We start from the raw sequence: 14,083 nt of genomic DNA on the forward strand, positions 1-14,083 counted from the left end.
GAACAGTATGTAGGATTGTGGCCAAAACTGGTATTGCAATCACAAAACTTGTGGCTAAAACTGGTACTGAAATCACACAACTGGTGGCCAATACACAAAATGACAACATAAACATCAGTTGAGGGCTGCCACTCCACTTTTTAAATGACAATATCCTGGCCAAACCACTGTTGTCAGTGATATAAGGATTTGAAATGAAAATGATTTCTTAATGTCTAGTGACATATCAGGGCCATTTTATGGTTAATTGATATAAATTTCTTACATACTGTTCCTTTAAAACAAGCAAACATATCTGCCAATGGGATGAAAAAAAATCTTGAAATAAGTTTTTTCTTAAACACTTAGTTCAAGAACTATTTTCAGATATCGATTCAATTTGTAATGTCTATAAACGAGACTCATTTTCTTACGTCATTTTCTTCAAAAAGAAAATGCATCTTGATTTAAGATTTTTTTTTTATATTTCTACTGAAAACAAGGCAAAAATACTAAATAAGAAAGTCCTTTTTGCAGTGTAAATCCATGTGAGCTAGTCCGACAATCACTACTGACAGCAATAGGTCAGTTTTAGGGTGAGTTCGACTTTATGCGGCGCCGCAAGAACTGCAGGCGAATGACATTAAAGTAATGTGAGAAGGCTTGATAAGCAAAGTCCTCTGTATGATTTAGGGATTCGCTCTTGCTGGTCTTTAATGTCATCTGCCCTTTGGTTCTTGCAGCGCTGCATGAAGTTGAAGAAACCTAAATGAACAAATCTAACATAACTTAGTAAGCTAACTTTACCTAATTAAACTAACTTAAACTTACTTTGAACCTAACTTAACCTCCTAAGACCTGAGCTTTGGTTTGTCTTGCATTTTAGATTTCTTCCAGCTATTTGGGGTTAGTAAGAACCAACAACAACTAAACCTAACTAACTTTACTAAACTAACTAACTTAACCACCTTCACTAGCTAAAGTAACTTTACTTAAACTAACAACACTAACTAAACTAACTTACCTTAACTAACTAGTTACTTAACTAAGTAGCTAGGTTAACTAGGTTAGTTTACTTAACTAAGAAAACTAACTTGTCCTAACTAAACTAACTTAGTTACTTAACTGAGTGGCCAGGTTAACATTTACTTAACTACGTAAACTAAATACACCTTACAAAATGAACTTATCTAACTAAACTAACTAAGCTAAGTAAACTAACTTATTCTAACTAAACTAAGTAAACTAACTTATTCTAACTAAACTAACTTAACTTACTTACTTAGTAGCTAGGATAACTAGGTTAGTTTACTTAACTTAGTAAACTTAACTTAAACTTATTTTACTTAACTAAATAAACTGACTTAACTAACTAAACTAAGTAAACGAACTAAATTTAACGGAACTAACTACAATATCTTAACTAACTTAACCAAATAACGTACCTAACTAAGATAAATTTACCAACTTAACTGACCTTAATCTAACTAATCTTACTGAACTAACAAAACTAACTTATTTACTAGGTTAACTAGGCTACTTTACTTTACTTAACTAAGTAAACTAACTTAACTAACTTAACTAACTTAGTTACTTAACTAAATAACTATGCTAACTTGGTTAGTCTACTTTACTAACCAACTTAACTAAACTAAGTAAGCTAACTAAACTTAACAGAACTAACTACACATACCTAACTTACTTAACCAAATAACTTAATCTAACTAAGTTAGCTGAACTAACTAAACTAAGTAAACTTAACTGAGTTACCTAACTAAGTAGCTAGGTTGACTAGGTTACTTTACTTAACTAAGTAAACCAACTTAACTAACTAAACTAACCAACTAACTAAACCTAACTACACAAATTAGACTAACTAAACTAACTTAACTAATTTTATATTAACTAACTAAATTAAGTAAACTAACTTAATTAACTTACCTAGCTACTTAGTTACTAACAACACTAACAAAGTAGCTAGGTTAAGTGGGTTGGTTTACTTAACTAATTAAACTAAGTTATCCTAACTAAACTAACTAACCTAACTAAGTAAACTAAGCAAACTAACTAAACCTAAACAAACTAACTACACTAACTAAACTAACTTATCTAACTAAACTAACCAAGTAAACTAACTTAACTTAGATGCCTCTACTAACTTGATTAACTTAACTAACTTTACATTAACTAACTAAACTAAGTAAACTAACTTAATTAACTAAACTTACTTAGCTACTTAGTTACTTAAGTAGCTAGGTTAAGTGGGTTAGTTTACTTAACTAAGTAAACCTAAATAAACAAACTACCCTAACTCGCCTAACTAACCTAACCAACTAAACTAAGTAAACTATATTAACTAAAATACCTCTACCAACTTAACTAACTTAATCTAACTTAACTAGTTTAACCATATTTATCTTATTTAAATAAACTTAACTTATGTAATGTAACTAACTAAACTAAGTAAACTAATTTAACTTAGATACCTCTACTAACTTAATCTAACTTAACTAACTTTACATTAACTAACAAAACTAACTTAATTAAACTAAGTAAACTAACTAACTAACCCTAACTAGACTACACTAAACTACTACAACTAAGCTAACTTATCTAACTAAACTAACCAACTTAACTAAGGATACTAAGTAAACTAACTTAACTAGCAAAGCTATCTTTACTAACTTAACTAACTTAATCAAACATAACTGACTTCACTTCAACTAATTAATTAAACTAACTTAGTTACTTAACTAAGTAACTAGGTTAACTGAGTTTGTTTACTAAACCAAGTAAACTAACTTATCCTAACTAAACTAACTAATGTAATATAAGTAAGTAACTTAACTGGCTTACCAAACGAAACTAACTTAACTAACTAAACTAACTAACATAACTAACTTTACTTAAACTAACATAATCCAACTAAGTAAACTAACTAAACAACTAAACTAACTTAGATACTTAACTAAGTAACTAGGTTAACTGGGTTAGTTTACTTAAGCTAAGCATACTAACTAAACCTAAAAAACTAACAACACTATACCAACACTATGTCCTAATGATATACTAACTGAACTAAGTAAACTAACTTAACTTAACTAACTAAACTTAGATACCTCTTCTAACTTAACTACCTTAATCTAACCCAGATAACTTTACATTAACTAACTAAACTAAGTAAACTAACTTAACTAACCAAGTAAACTTACTAACCCTAACTAAACTAAGCAAACTAAACTAAGTAAACTAACTTAACTAATATACCCTTTATTAACTTAACTAACTTAATGTAACTTAACTGTCTTAAGTATATTTACCTTAACTAACTAAATCTAATGTAACTAACTAAACTAAGTAAACTAACTTAACTAGCTTTACATTAACTAACTAAACTAACTTAACTAACCAAGTAAACTAACTAACCCTAACTAAACTAACTAATCCTTACTAATCTAACTAAGCTAACTTATCTAACTTACCTATCTAACTAAACCAAGTAAACTAACTAAACTAATCAAATGTACTAAACCTAGATAAACTAACTACACTAACTGAACTAACGTATCTAACTTAACTAACCAACTAAACTATGTAAACTAACTTGACTAAGATGCCTATACTAACTTAACTAACTTAATCTAACTTAACTAGCTTAAGTTTCTTTAACTTAACTAACTAAACTAACTTAACTAACTAAACTAATCAAATGTACTAAACATAGATAAACTAACTACACTAACTAAACTAACGTATCTAACTTAACCAACCAACTAAACTAAGTAAACTAACTTAACTAAGATGCCTATACTAACTTAATCTAACTTAACTAGCTTAAGTATCTTTACCTTAACTAACTAAACAAAGTAAACTAACTAAACCTAACTTAACTAACTAAACTTCTCTACTAACTTAATTAACCTATTCTAACTTAACTAACTTTACATTAACTAACTAAAGTAAGTAAACTAACTAACCTTAACTTAACTTAGTAAGCTAACTAAACTAACTAATCTAACTAACTTAATCTAACTAACTTAATCTAACTTTACCTTAACTAACTTAATCTAAGTAAACTAACTTAGTTACTTAACTAAGTAACTAGGTTAACTGGGTTAGTTTACCTAACCAAGTAAACTACCTTGTGATAATTAAACTAAGTATACTATCTACAACTAACTAGACTAACGTATCTAACTAACTTTATCAGTAACATTTGAATCCTTTAAAAAAACAATTCAACAAATGTAGGCATGCCAGAATTACAGTTATGCTGCTTACATAATGTAGCCTTTTTAAAGTTCGATGACAAGATAGAGACTGAAGGAAAATTATGTAATAATTTAAGTTTAATGTCCTAATGATCAGCCCACTTATTTGTATGTCCCACAGATGACATGGAACGTTATTAACCGGTTCGGGAACTTTATTTTTTGTTCTAATCGGTTCAGTCAATTTTAGGGTTGAACCAAAAACGTTAAAAAACTGTTTCTGTTTGGAACGAACCAATTGGGAAAAAAATCATTGACAGGCTTGCGCCTGTCTCGTCTGTCTCCATGGTTCTTTTGTGAGTTTAGGGCGTTCCCCGCGCCCATCAATCAATCGTCTGTGGTGCGCCTTTATCACTGCATTTTTTATTTTTTTACTTAGTAACGGATATGATTTAAAATGTAGCGAAGTACAACACTTTAAACAAAACATACTTAAATTAAAGTAAAATGACAGATTTTAAAAACGTATACGTATCTTAAAAAAGTAGAAGTACATAAAGAAACTTCTCAATTACACTAACGTGAGTAAATGTAATTCGTTACTTTCCACCTCTGAGGGGGTCTTTATGTGGTGTGGAATCTGGAGTCGGACGCTGGGATTTGTTGTGTTCCATGTCCTGAAAAGATGAACATGGTAACGTAAGGTCACCTGCGGTAAGAAAAAAGTATGTGTTCAGACACCATTTGATTGCATAATACATAAATGCCTTTTAATCTAAGATGAAAACACAGAATGCATTGCAAGTGTACACCTACATTTAATTGCACTAAAACCAAGAGTGAACTTACAAGAGTCCAGAAGAGGTAAATAGTGAACAGGGTCAGTGTAAGAACAATAAGTCCAATAGCTTCCATGCTGTTGCTATAGTACAGATCCACGGCTCCCTGCGCACACAGCCAGCCAGATAAACTGGCTAAGGGCGTGATGAACAGGAAACAGATCGCATCTCCGCACAGGGTTCTCCTCTGGTGCTGCACCGAAGGTGCCGTGAGCCACTACAACCCACAGAACAACAGTGATTAGAGGGTTAATAAATTTAAACAAAAATGTAGTGCAAAAAAAGTTCACCACCTAAAATTGTTTGTTGTGATAACTATTTATCAGAATATGTAGTGACTTTTTCCACTTCCAAGGCTTTAACCGAAAAAGTATGTAAGGGGTAATGTTAGTGCAGAAATAAGTGTGATCAGGTTGTATCTTGTATCCTGCCACCTTTACATTAGGGGCTATTATATAATTTGGGTAATGCGTTTTTGCTGAACGGACCAGAGAAGACCCGAACTATCTTGCGTGTGTGCATCGAGTCCTTTTCCAACCCCTACTTTGAGTGCTTGCGACATAGAGCGGCTGGCGATAGGTTATTTTTTGTTGAGACCTGTTAAATGAATGAAAAATAAATGGATCAGTGGGCCAAATTGGTTGCAAGGCCACCAGGATTTCTACTGTATGCCTGGTGCATGTGGGGCTGCAGGGTCCAGTTGGGTTAAAAAATTGCCACTGGGTCGGACTCAGGTCTTATTTTCTTGGCTTTGTCTCGAGTTGGGTCTTTAAAAAAAGATTTATGCACGTTGGGTCTGTGGTCTCCCGTGGATTAAAAATTGGTTAAGATTTAAAAATTGCCTAGTGTGTAAAGGCCTGCTGTGTCACAGTGTGCACAACAGACACCTTCCATGTTGGCACTGTAAGAACTAGTGAACCTGTTTGGAGATCTTTAAAGAACAGTATTAATAATTTTACCTCAATGAGTGGTTTAGGACGCTTCTCCAGAGCGAACTGATATTTACACAGCTCACAGTGGTTGGTGCCGGAGGCCGTGAGCCAGTGCTCCAGACAAACACGATGAAACATCGCCAGAGACCCGGCACATTCGCAGGGAGATAACAGATCGCCCCCACCGCTGCCCTCATGACAGATACGACATAACGGCTCATCCACAGGCAGACTAAAGAGAAAGAAATAAGGTTTTAGATGTAGGGCTGTCACGTGAAAGAAGTTCCCTTGTGGTGATTTTGCGTGATTCACTAGCGCGGTATGCGGTCTTACCACCTTTATTTATTCAAATAAAATGATTATTTAAATCCAGAATAACGAGGTGCCCTAAGGTAGAACGCGATGTCTTAATGCAATTGCAAATGCATAAAACGCATGCAATACAGAAGGCAATGCATGTTAAAGGGTTAGTTCATCCAAAAATAATGTAATTAATGACGACCCTCATGTCGTTACAAACTCGTAAGACCTCTGTTCATCTTCGCAACAAAGTTTAAGATGTTTTATATTTATTCTGAGAGCTCTGACCCTTCATTGAAAATCTACGTACGGTATACTGTCCATGTCCAGAAAGGTAATAAAAACATCATCAAAGTAATCCATGTGACATCGTGGGTCAGTTAGAATGTGTTGAAGCATCGAAAATACAGGGAACTCGCGCTGCGTCACCGCGGTGACACTTTGGGGACGACTCCAGGGGTAAGTGTGTCTGAATGTGTATATCAATTTCAACCAATGGTGAGGCTTAACAACAAAGACAGGATGACGCAGGAGCCAGAAAGTATATCGCTATCTGAAATATTGCCAAAGACAGTTTTACAGGGACGCAGGAAGTATGGAAAGGGAGACGCAGCGTCTTGTTCCCTTCTCCGGGAACAACAGTTACATACGTAACCCGAGACATTTTGTGTCAAACACAACTATGCAAAAAAAGCATTTTGGTATGAATCAACATTCACATACAGAAGATATACACATTTAAAGCGAACCGTTTAGCAAAGTCTAGAATTTGTATGATATTATCCTACACTACACTTTCGATAAAACTTCTTGCATAAAATAGATTCAAGCACTTTCAATGACCTGTATCTATGTATGTATATTTTCAAAAACTTCCAAGGGCCTTGAATTGTTTCTCCCAGATTTACAAACTTTCAAGGACCCGTGGGAACCCTGTATAAAGTATGAAAACGAATAAATCATTATTTAGACTAAATTAAGTTGGAAAGATTATTTTTAGTCATTCAGATTTTGTCATCATTTCAGAACAAGCTTAACTCCCAATGACGGGTTTTTCTGGCAATCCATGTTTCCGCTATTATCTATTATCGCTATTATTTCGCTCTTACCCAACATATAAAACCTGGAAGCAACCCTTTAGGTCAAAGAGTAAGAACTCCGTGTATGTTTTGATAATCGCTCTGAAACTGATTTCTATCAAAAGTCCTTTACAAAAATGCACAGTTTCTGTAAGGCATTACATTTTGTGAAAATCATAAAAAAATGCTGGAGCTGGCTGGCAACTTTTTCAAACGCTGATGGGGAAAGAGTTAAATTATATTTGAAAATATCTTTTTTTGCCAACTTTACGCAGGTATAACAAGCCACGTCTATCATGCTTTATCAATGTGGATATTTGGCTGACCCAGTTTCGACTCACCTGTTGTCTCCGTGTGCAGGAATCACAGAGCAGACATAAGAATTACTGTGAAGGACTTCCTGTGCAGGATCTGTGAAGGTCTCAGGTTGCACCAGAACCACAGGAGCCAGATTCCCATCGAGCCCAGCTGACTGCTGCACATGAGGCTCATTCATACCTGGAGTTCAACTACACCCTGAGAGAGAGAGAGAGAGAGAGAGAGAGAGAGGGAGACTTTTAAAAAAAGAGTTTTTAAAAGAGTCTTTTATTATGTATTCACCCTTTTGTCCAAAGCTGCATGCTTTAATTTACCATAATAATATCTTACATTATAATCTTAGCAGATACTTTAAACTTTCAGTCAAGACTTTCTGATCAAACCTCAGAAGGTTCTGCAACAATTTCCGACAGAAACAGAAGCTGATCATAGTACATAATGTATGTATGATTTATACATACACTGTATGCCCAGATTTTCCCACATTTGATCTTGGGATCAAATTTTACCCAAAACCGGACCCCTGGTTTAAAGACAGCCACTGCAATGATCCCCCAAAAAACTTAAACAAAATGTACAAAAAATATTTTTGGCAGATATGACCTGTCAGTGAAAAAACAATTTATTTTTCACCTTTTATATTTCATTTACATTTGCTAAGCATTGTAGCAACTTGGTGCATAAATATATAGAAATGTATTAAAATCTATATTTTACACAGGCTTAAATTGTAGTTCATCCAATTAGATTTTAGTCTGTACTTTTATTAAACATTAAAGATTACTCCACTTTCATAAAAAGATCCTGATAATTTATTAACCCCACATGTCATTCAAGATGTTTGTCTTTATTTGTTCAGTCGAAAATAAATTAAAAACATTCCAGGATTTTCTCCATATAGTGGACTTTATTTTTAGTTTGTACTGTGTGTAATTATTACGTCTAAATAAACACACATACATGTATACATGTAAGAAATTTTTTTTTAGATATATTTGTATTTATTAATATATAATATAAATGATATGAAAATATAAATGAATATATATTTACATGTAATTGTTTCTTAAATACAGACATGATTGTGTGTGTATTTATATATACTTATTACACGGCTCTCTGGAATACTTAATTCTGATTGTTCAGTTGAGACATTTGCAGGTTCGTTCTTTTCAAATAATAACCGCTCCAAAGTAATAACGCATAGCCGGTACTACTTGTATGATTTAAATCGCTCCGCGCCAATAAAGATTACTGTTTGGCGCCATCTTGTGACAAACACTGGACAACCACAATTAAGAATGGATAATTTTGACATAAATTTTAACATGTACGGAAAAAAACAAAACATTTAAACAGCCGATAGAAGAACGAACAACGACCAGACACAGAGAGCTTATTGAACTTGACAAAATAGAGCATGACAGCTACGAAGCCAACACACAAAAAAATACAGAATGGGCATTAAAACTTCTCAAAGACTGGCTAAAAGAGAAAAAAATTGAGACAGACAAGTATGAAGCAGAGGATCTTAATAAGGTATACCGATCATTTTATGCATCTGTGCAAAGTTTCGCAGAAGGATAAAAATGTTAATTTAAAACAAATATGCCAATAAAATGTTTCAAATTCATCGTCATGTCCAGTTTTTTTTCTTATGTGGCAAGTAGCCGTGTAATAAGCGGGATGATGTGGAGGCAGCCGGTAGTTATCGGGTAAATAAGCCCCTTCAGTGTGATACAAGACACTCCGCTTCGTGTCGGGTCCTAATCACACTGTCGGGGCTTATTTCCCGATAACTACCGGCTGCCTCTACATTATCCCTTACATAATAAGTACCCACAGTACACAAACATATGATATGCAAACACAAACTTTTATTTTGTATGCGATTAATCGTGATTAATCGTTTGACAGCCCTAGTTTCACCGCAGCTTCAAAGGGCTCTAAATGATCCAAACCGAGGCATAAGGGTCTTATAGCGAAACAATCATCATTTTCCACCAAATAAATAATTTTTAAACCACAACTTCTTGCCGTGTGACACGCCAGCGTGACCTTAAGTATTACAAAATCACGTCGAATATTGAGAAAATGTAAACTGTTGAGGTCGACTAAAGTCCACCATATGGAGAAAAATCCTGGAATATTTTCCTCAGAAAACTTAATTTCTTTTTAACTGAACAAAGAAAGACATTTTGGATGACATAGGGGTGAGTAAATTATTAGTAAATTATATGAAAGTGGAATATTCATTTAACACAAGTATATGGTGGAGTTAAAAACTATAGACAAAATGTTTTCAGATTGAATAATTCTTATATGATGAGCATCTACGTTTGACACAAAACCAGTCATAAGGGTAAAAAAAATTATTTATACACATTCTGAAATTGAATAAATAAGCTATCCATTGATGTATGGTTTGTTAGGATAGGACAATATTTGGCTCAGATAAAAAAATCTAAATATTGAAAATTTTTACATTTGTCAAAATGAAGTCCTTAGCAACACATATTACTAATATTAAATACATTTTAATATATGAAGAGTTTTATTGCAAAATGAGATAATCTCTTTTTTTTTGGGTTGTGCATTCCAATTAATATCAATTCAACTGCAGTTGGTTTGTTTTGATTTAAACCTTCATAACTTAAAAATACAGCTAAGTAGCACCATAAAACAAAATAATAATATGATAACATAATAATAAACATGTTCTGACAAAAATGTTAAAAACTGAGTTATCTCGTTTTGTAACAAAACTCTTCATATCTACGGTAAGAAATGTACAAAATATCCTTATGGAACATGATCTTTACTTAATATCCTAATGATTTTTGGCATGAGTCTCATTCACTAAGCAAAAAGTACAGACGTTTTAACTTATAAATCATGATTCAACAAAAACTTTTATACTAAAATTTATTTGAAATGTATGCAAAAACAAGACAAGAGTGCAATAATCATGAACAAGGAAAAAGAACCCTATAATATATATCAGTGTTATGTATTTTATATATTTTTCCTTGTTTATGATTATTGCATGTGTGGTCTAAGTTGTTTTTACGTTTTTGTATACATTTAAAATACATTTTAGTATGAAAGTTTTTGTTGAATCATGATTTGTAAGTTAAAACGTCCATACGCACATTTTACGAACAAATTTGCACGCTTAGTGACTGAGACACAATGAATTTGTTGGCTATTGCTACAAATTAAGTGTTTTGTTGCAAACTCCGTTTTTAACATTTTTGTCAAAACATGTTTATTATTATGTTATCATGTTATTATTTTGTTTTATGGTGCTACTTAGCTGTATTTTTTAAGTTATGAAGGTTTAAATCAAAACAAACCAACTGCAGTTGAAACGAGATTTCTGAAAAATTTAGGGTTAGGGTTATCTCGTTTTGCAACGAAACTCTTTAAATATACCCGTGCGACTTATGACTGGTTTTGCGGTCCAGGGTCACATGTAAACTGTAATACATCCACATATTCAACAAATATAAATACCTCTTCATAATTTTGTGAAATTGGCATGCTGTCATCTAAAACATAAAATCTAAACTTCAATGCTTCTTTAAATCAATTCAATGTAGACATCCATTAACCAAACCCGTTAACTTTGTATTCTTGTGATTTTCCACTATGCCTACTAAAATCTATAAATATCTAACTGTTTATAAACATAAACTCTATCCTGTAGATACTTTATAAACACAGACCACCAACCACCTAAACAGCCCACCTGCAACTTAATTACACCACAGCCTATTACCTCACTCATACAAATGATGCTGAAAACATCATTAAATGGTATACGAGAGAGAAATTTAGTTTTTGATAAAGTAAGTGCAACTTACCATCAGACAGACACTGTATTTCCAAACTCTCCATAACACAAACACTTTCTCTCTCTCTCTGCACGGCCAGATTATGAATGAGCTCAAGGTCGTCAGTGAGAATAGCCAAGGATTAGCTGGAAGGAAAAGAAAGCAAAAGCACAGACAATGGGAAATCTCTCTCGCATCACCGTTGGTTACACAGCAGGCACCTCCTTATTCAAGTTTCTTTAATCCAGTTAGGTGCCGCTTTCATTTTCATGAGGTTATGCTAATCCAATGGGCTCTGATAAACTCTTCCAGACATAACAACAACAAACAGTTAGTGTTGGCAGCGGTAGCATGTCCTAGACTAGAGGTTGAATTTGAATCTGCTTGATCTCGTCAAAAACGTTTCATCTTGTTCAGATTATTAAGCATGTGAAAAATGCCTCTTCATCCATTTACGTGTTCACCTCACCCCTCACGTTCACTTGTCTGGACACCAAAATAGCATCACTGTGAAAAATACATGATAAGAGTGGAAAGGGTAAATATACTAGTCAACATTTGAAGTGGATCAAAAAAGTTTATCAAAGTTGTCCTAAAACAAGAATGGGTATTAGGGATTGGTTTTATGTAAACTTTTATTAAAGGTTTTGATCCACTTCGAATGTTGACTAGTGTATATGATCTATATCCATTCAGGTGTATGAAAGTGTGGCAGAGAGACACTGTAGACAAGTGGCCCCTCTCTCTTTTTCTTTCCTCCGTCTGGCTCTTCACTTTTCTGTCTGCGCTGTTGGCTCTAATCCCGTCTACCATTCGGGATACCATTCATGCCCCAGCAGCTGGCTAGAATGGCCGTCGGGGACAGACATCAACGTGGATTCCTACGTGAACCTCGTGAAGGGGTGAATAATTCCTTTGACACATCTTAGACGTTCGAAGGAGAGACCCAGACGGCTGGGATTACCGCCGGAATAAAACAGAACTTCCTCTTTAATGTTGCTGGATGCAGTGAGGCGAGATTTATTAAATTTTCGAGACCAAAATCGGCAACCCAGGTATTTCATGTGATCCAGTCTGTGAAAACTAAAGTCATATTTTGTTATTTACTGTCCTACACTGTAATAAAGTAGGTTAAATTGACTTGCTAAACCAAGTTGTTTTTTTCAGTGTACCATAATGTAAAAAACATTCTGTGAAAATATAACCTTGATGTCTTCAATACTGACTAAGGTCATGAATCAAATTTTGATCCTCATAATCTCATTATTAGATTAGATTTTAGCCTGAATCTCACAGACAGGGTCACAAATGTGCTGAATCTGCATAACTTTACAGTTATTATGTTTAAATGAGGTTTATTACAATTTCCAAAAAGCAGCGCTCTCAAAAATAAAGGTAAAAAAGCCGTCACTGACAGTACCCTTTCAAAAAGATACACCTTTGTACTTAAAAATGTTTGGTACTTCAAAGGTACATATTGGTAGTTCAAAGTTACATACAAAGGCACATATTTGTACTTAAATTGTACATATTAGGACCTTTTAAAGGGTACTGTCCCAGTGACAGCTTTTGTCCCTTTATTTCTGAGATTGAACCATCAGGGGCCGGTTGCACCAGCTGGGCGTACACCGGTTGTAAGATTAGTCTGGACATTTAACCCTCTGGGGTCTCAGGGGTTTTTAGGGCCCTGGAGAAGTTTTGATCTGCACTGACATTTGTGCTTTTTTCAGTTGCTTAAAAACATAATAATGGCAAAAGTTTCATAACACTGTGTTTAGCACAAACTGGGCTACAATATTATATGAGCAACTGATATAAGTCCACAAAACTCATTTTAAACATGTTTTCCCAAGACTTTTCAAAACAGTATTTAGTAGTCTAGAGTTTTTTTCTTCAAAATGATGTGTAAATCATTCGGCCTACTCATTCACATAAAACAATATATTGATTTACAATTTCTAAGACACTTTTGCTTGGGAAAGGCTGTATGCGAAGAGGCATGAAAGCTCCTGAATTATCTGTGATTGACAGCTGAGGAAACAAAAGACTTCAGGTAATCAGGTAACAGGAGAAAGACGGTACCTCTCCTCCTTCTCATACAGTTTACACCGAATGAGAATATTGGTTTTCCATTTCACTTACATCATTTAAAAGCAGACATTTCAAGAATTATGTAGACATTTATCTTTTGTTTCTATGACATGTATTTGTTAAGTTACAGTTCATTTTTCTGATGTGTTTCTGAAAGGACTTCACTGAGGGAGAATGAACAGAACGCGCATCATGTTTATTTTCTTAATTTTGCAAAAAGCACAACATTCTGATTGTATTGGGAGTAGACAGAAAAGTAGACACTTTAACATTTAAATGATGTATAAATCATATCTGTATGTCCAAAATCAGCAGAGTAATTTAAGTCTCTTTGCGGAGTGATTAAAAAATAAAGAGTTTGCGGCGCCTCTGCAGTGGTCGACCCCAGAGAGTTAATTTACACCGGTTGCACCATCTAGGCGTGACGCACGTCTGAGACCTAAATCTTACTTCTAGTCAAGGGTAGACCTAAGTATAAATTCCTAACTTGTTTCTATG

At 33.9% G+C, this 14,083-nt stretch overlaps 1 protein-coding gene across 3 annotated transcripts; it reads right to left on the reverse strand.

Annotated features, from left to right (window-relative positions):
• Nucleotides 1-4,034: 4,034 nt before the first annotated feature.
• LOC129425691 (E3 ubiquitin-protein ligase MARCHF3) lies at nt 4,035-12,529 on the reverse strand. 3 transcript variants are annotated; one of them, XM_055181892.2, is made up of 5 exons: nt 11,525-12,529; nt 7,682-7,856; nt 5,989-6,193; nt 5,040-5,246; nt 4,035-4,899 (listed from the first exon to the last, which is right to left on the reverse strand). In XM_055181892.2, the coding sequence occupies exons 2-5, from the start codon at nt 7,834-7,836 to the stop codon at nt 4,762-4,764; spliced, it is 705 nt and encodes a 234-aa protein (XP_055037867.2). In that variant the 5' UTR covers nt 7,837-7,856; nt 11,525-12,529; the 3' UTR covers nt 4,035-4,761. The 3 variants fall into 3 exon arrangements, with proteins under 3 accessions (XP_055037867.2, XP_055037830.2, XP_073715812.1); XM_055181855.2 differs by having other exon boundaries at nt 4,757-5,246; XM_073859711.1 differs by lacking the exon at nt 11,525-12,529 and having other exon boundaries at nt 4,757-5,246; nt 7,682-8,093.
• Between the last annotated feature and the right edge of the window lie 1,554 nt (nt 12,530-14,083).

The sequence above is a fragment of the Misgurnus anguillicaudatus genome, chromosome 21, assembly GCF_027580225.2.
Source record: "Misgurnus anguillicaudatus chromosome 21, ASM2758022v2, whole genome shotgun sequence".
Taxonomy (NCBI): Eukaryota; Metazoa; Chordata; class Actinopteri; order Cypriniformes; family Cobitidae; genus Misgurnus; species Misgurnus anguillicaudatus.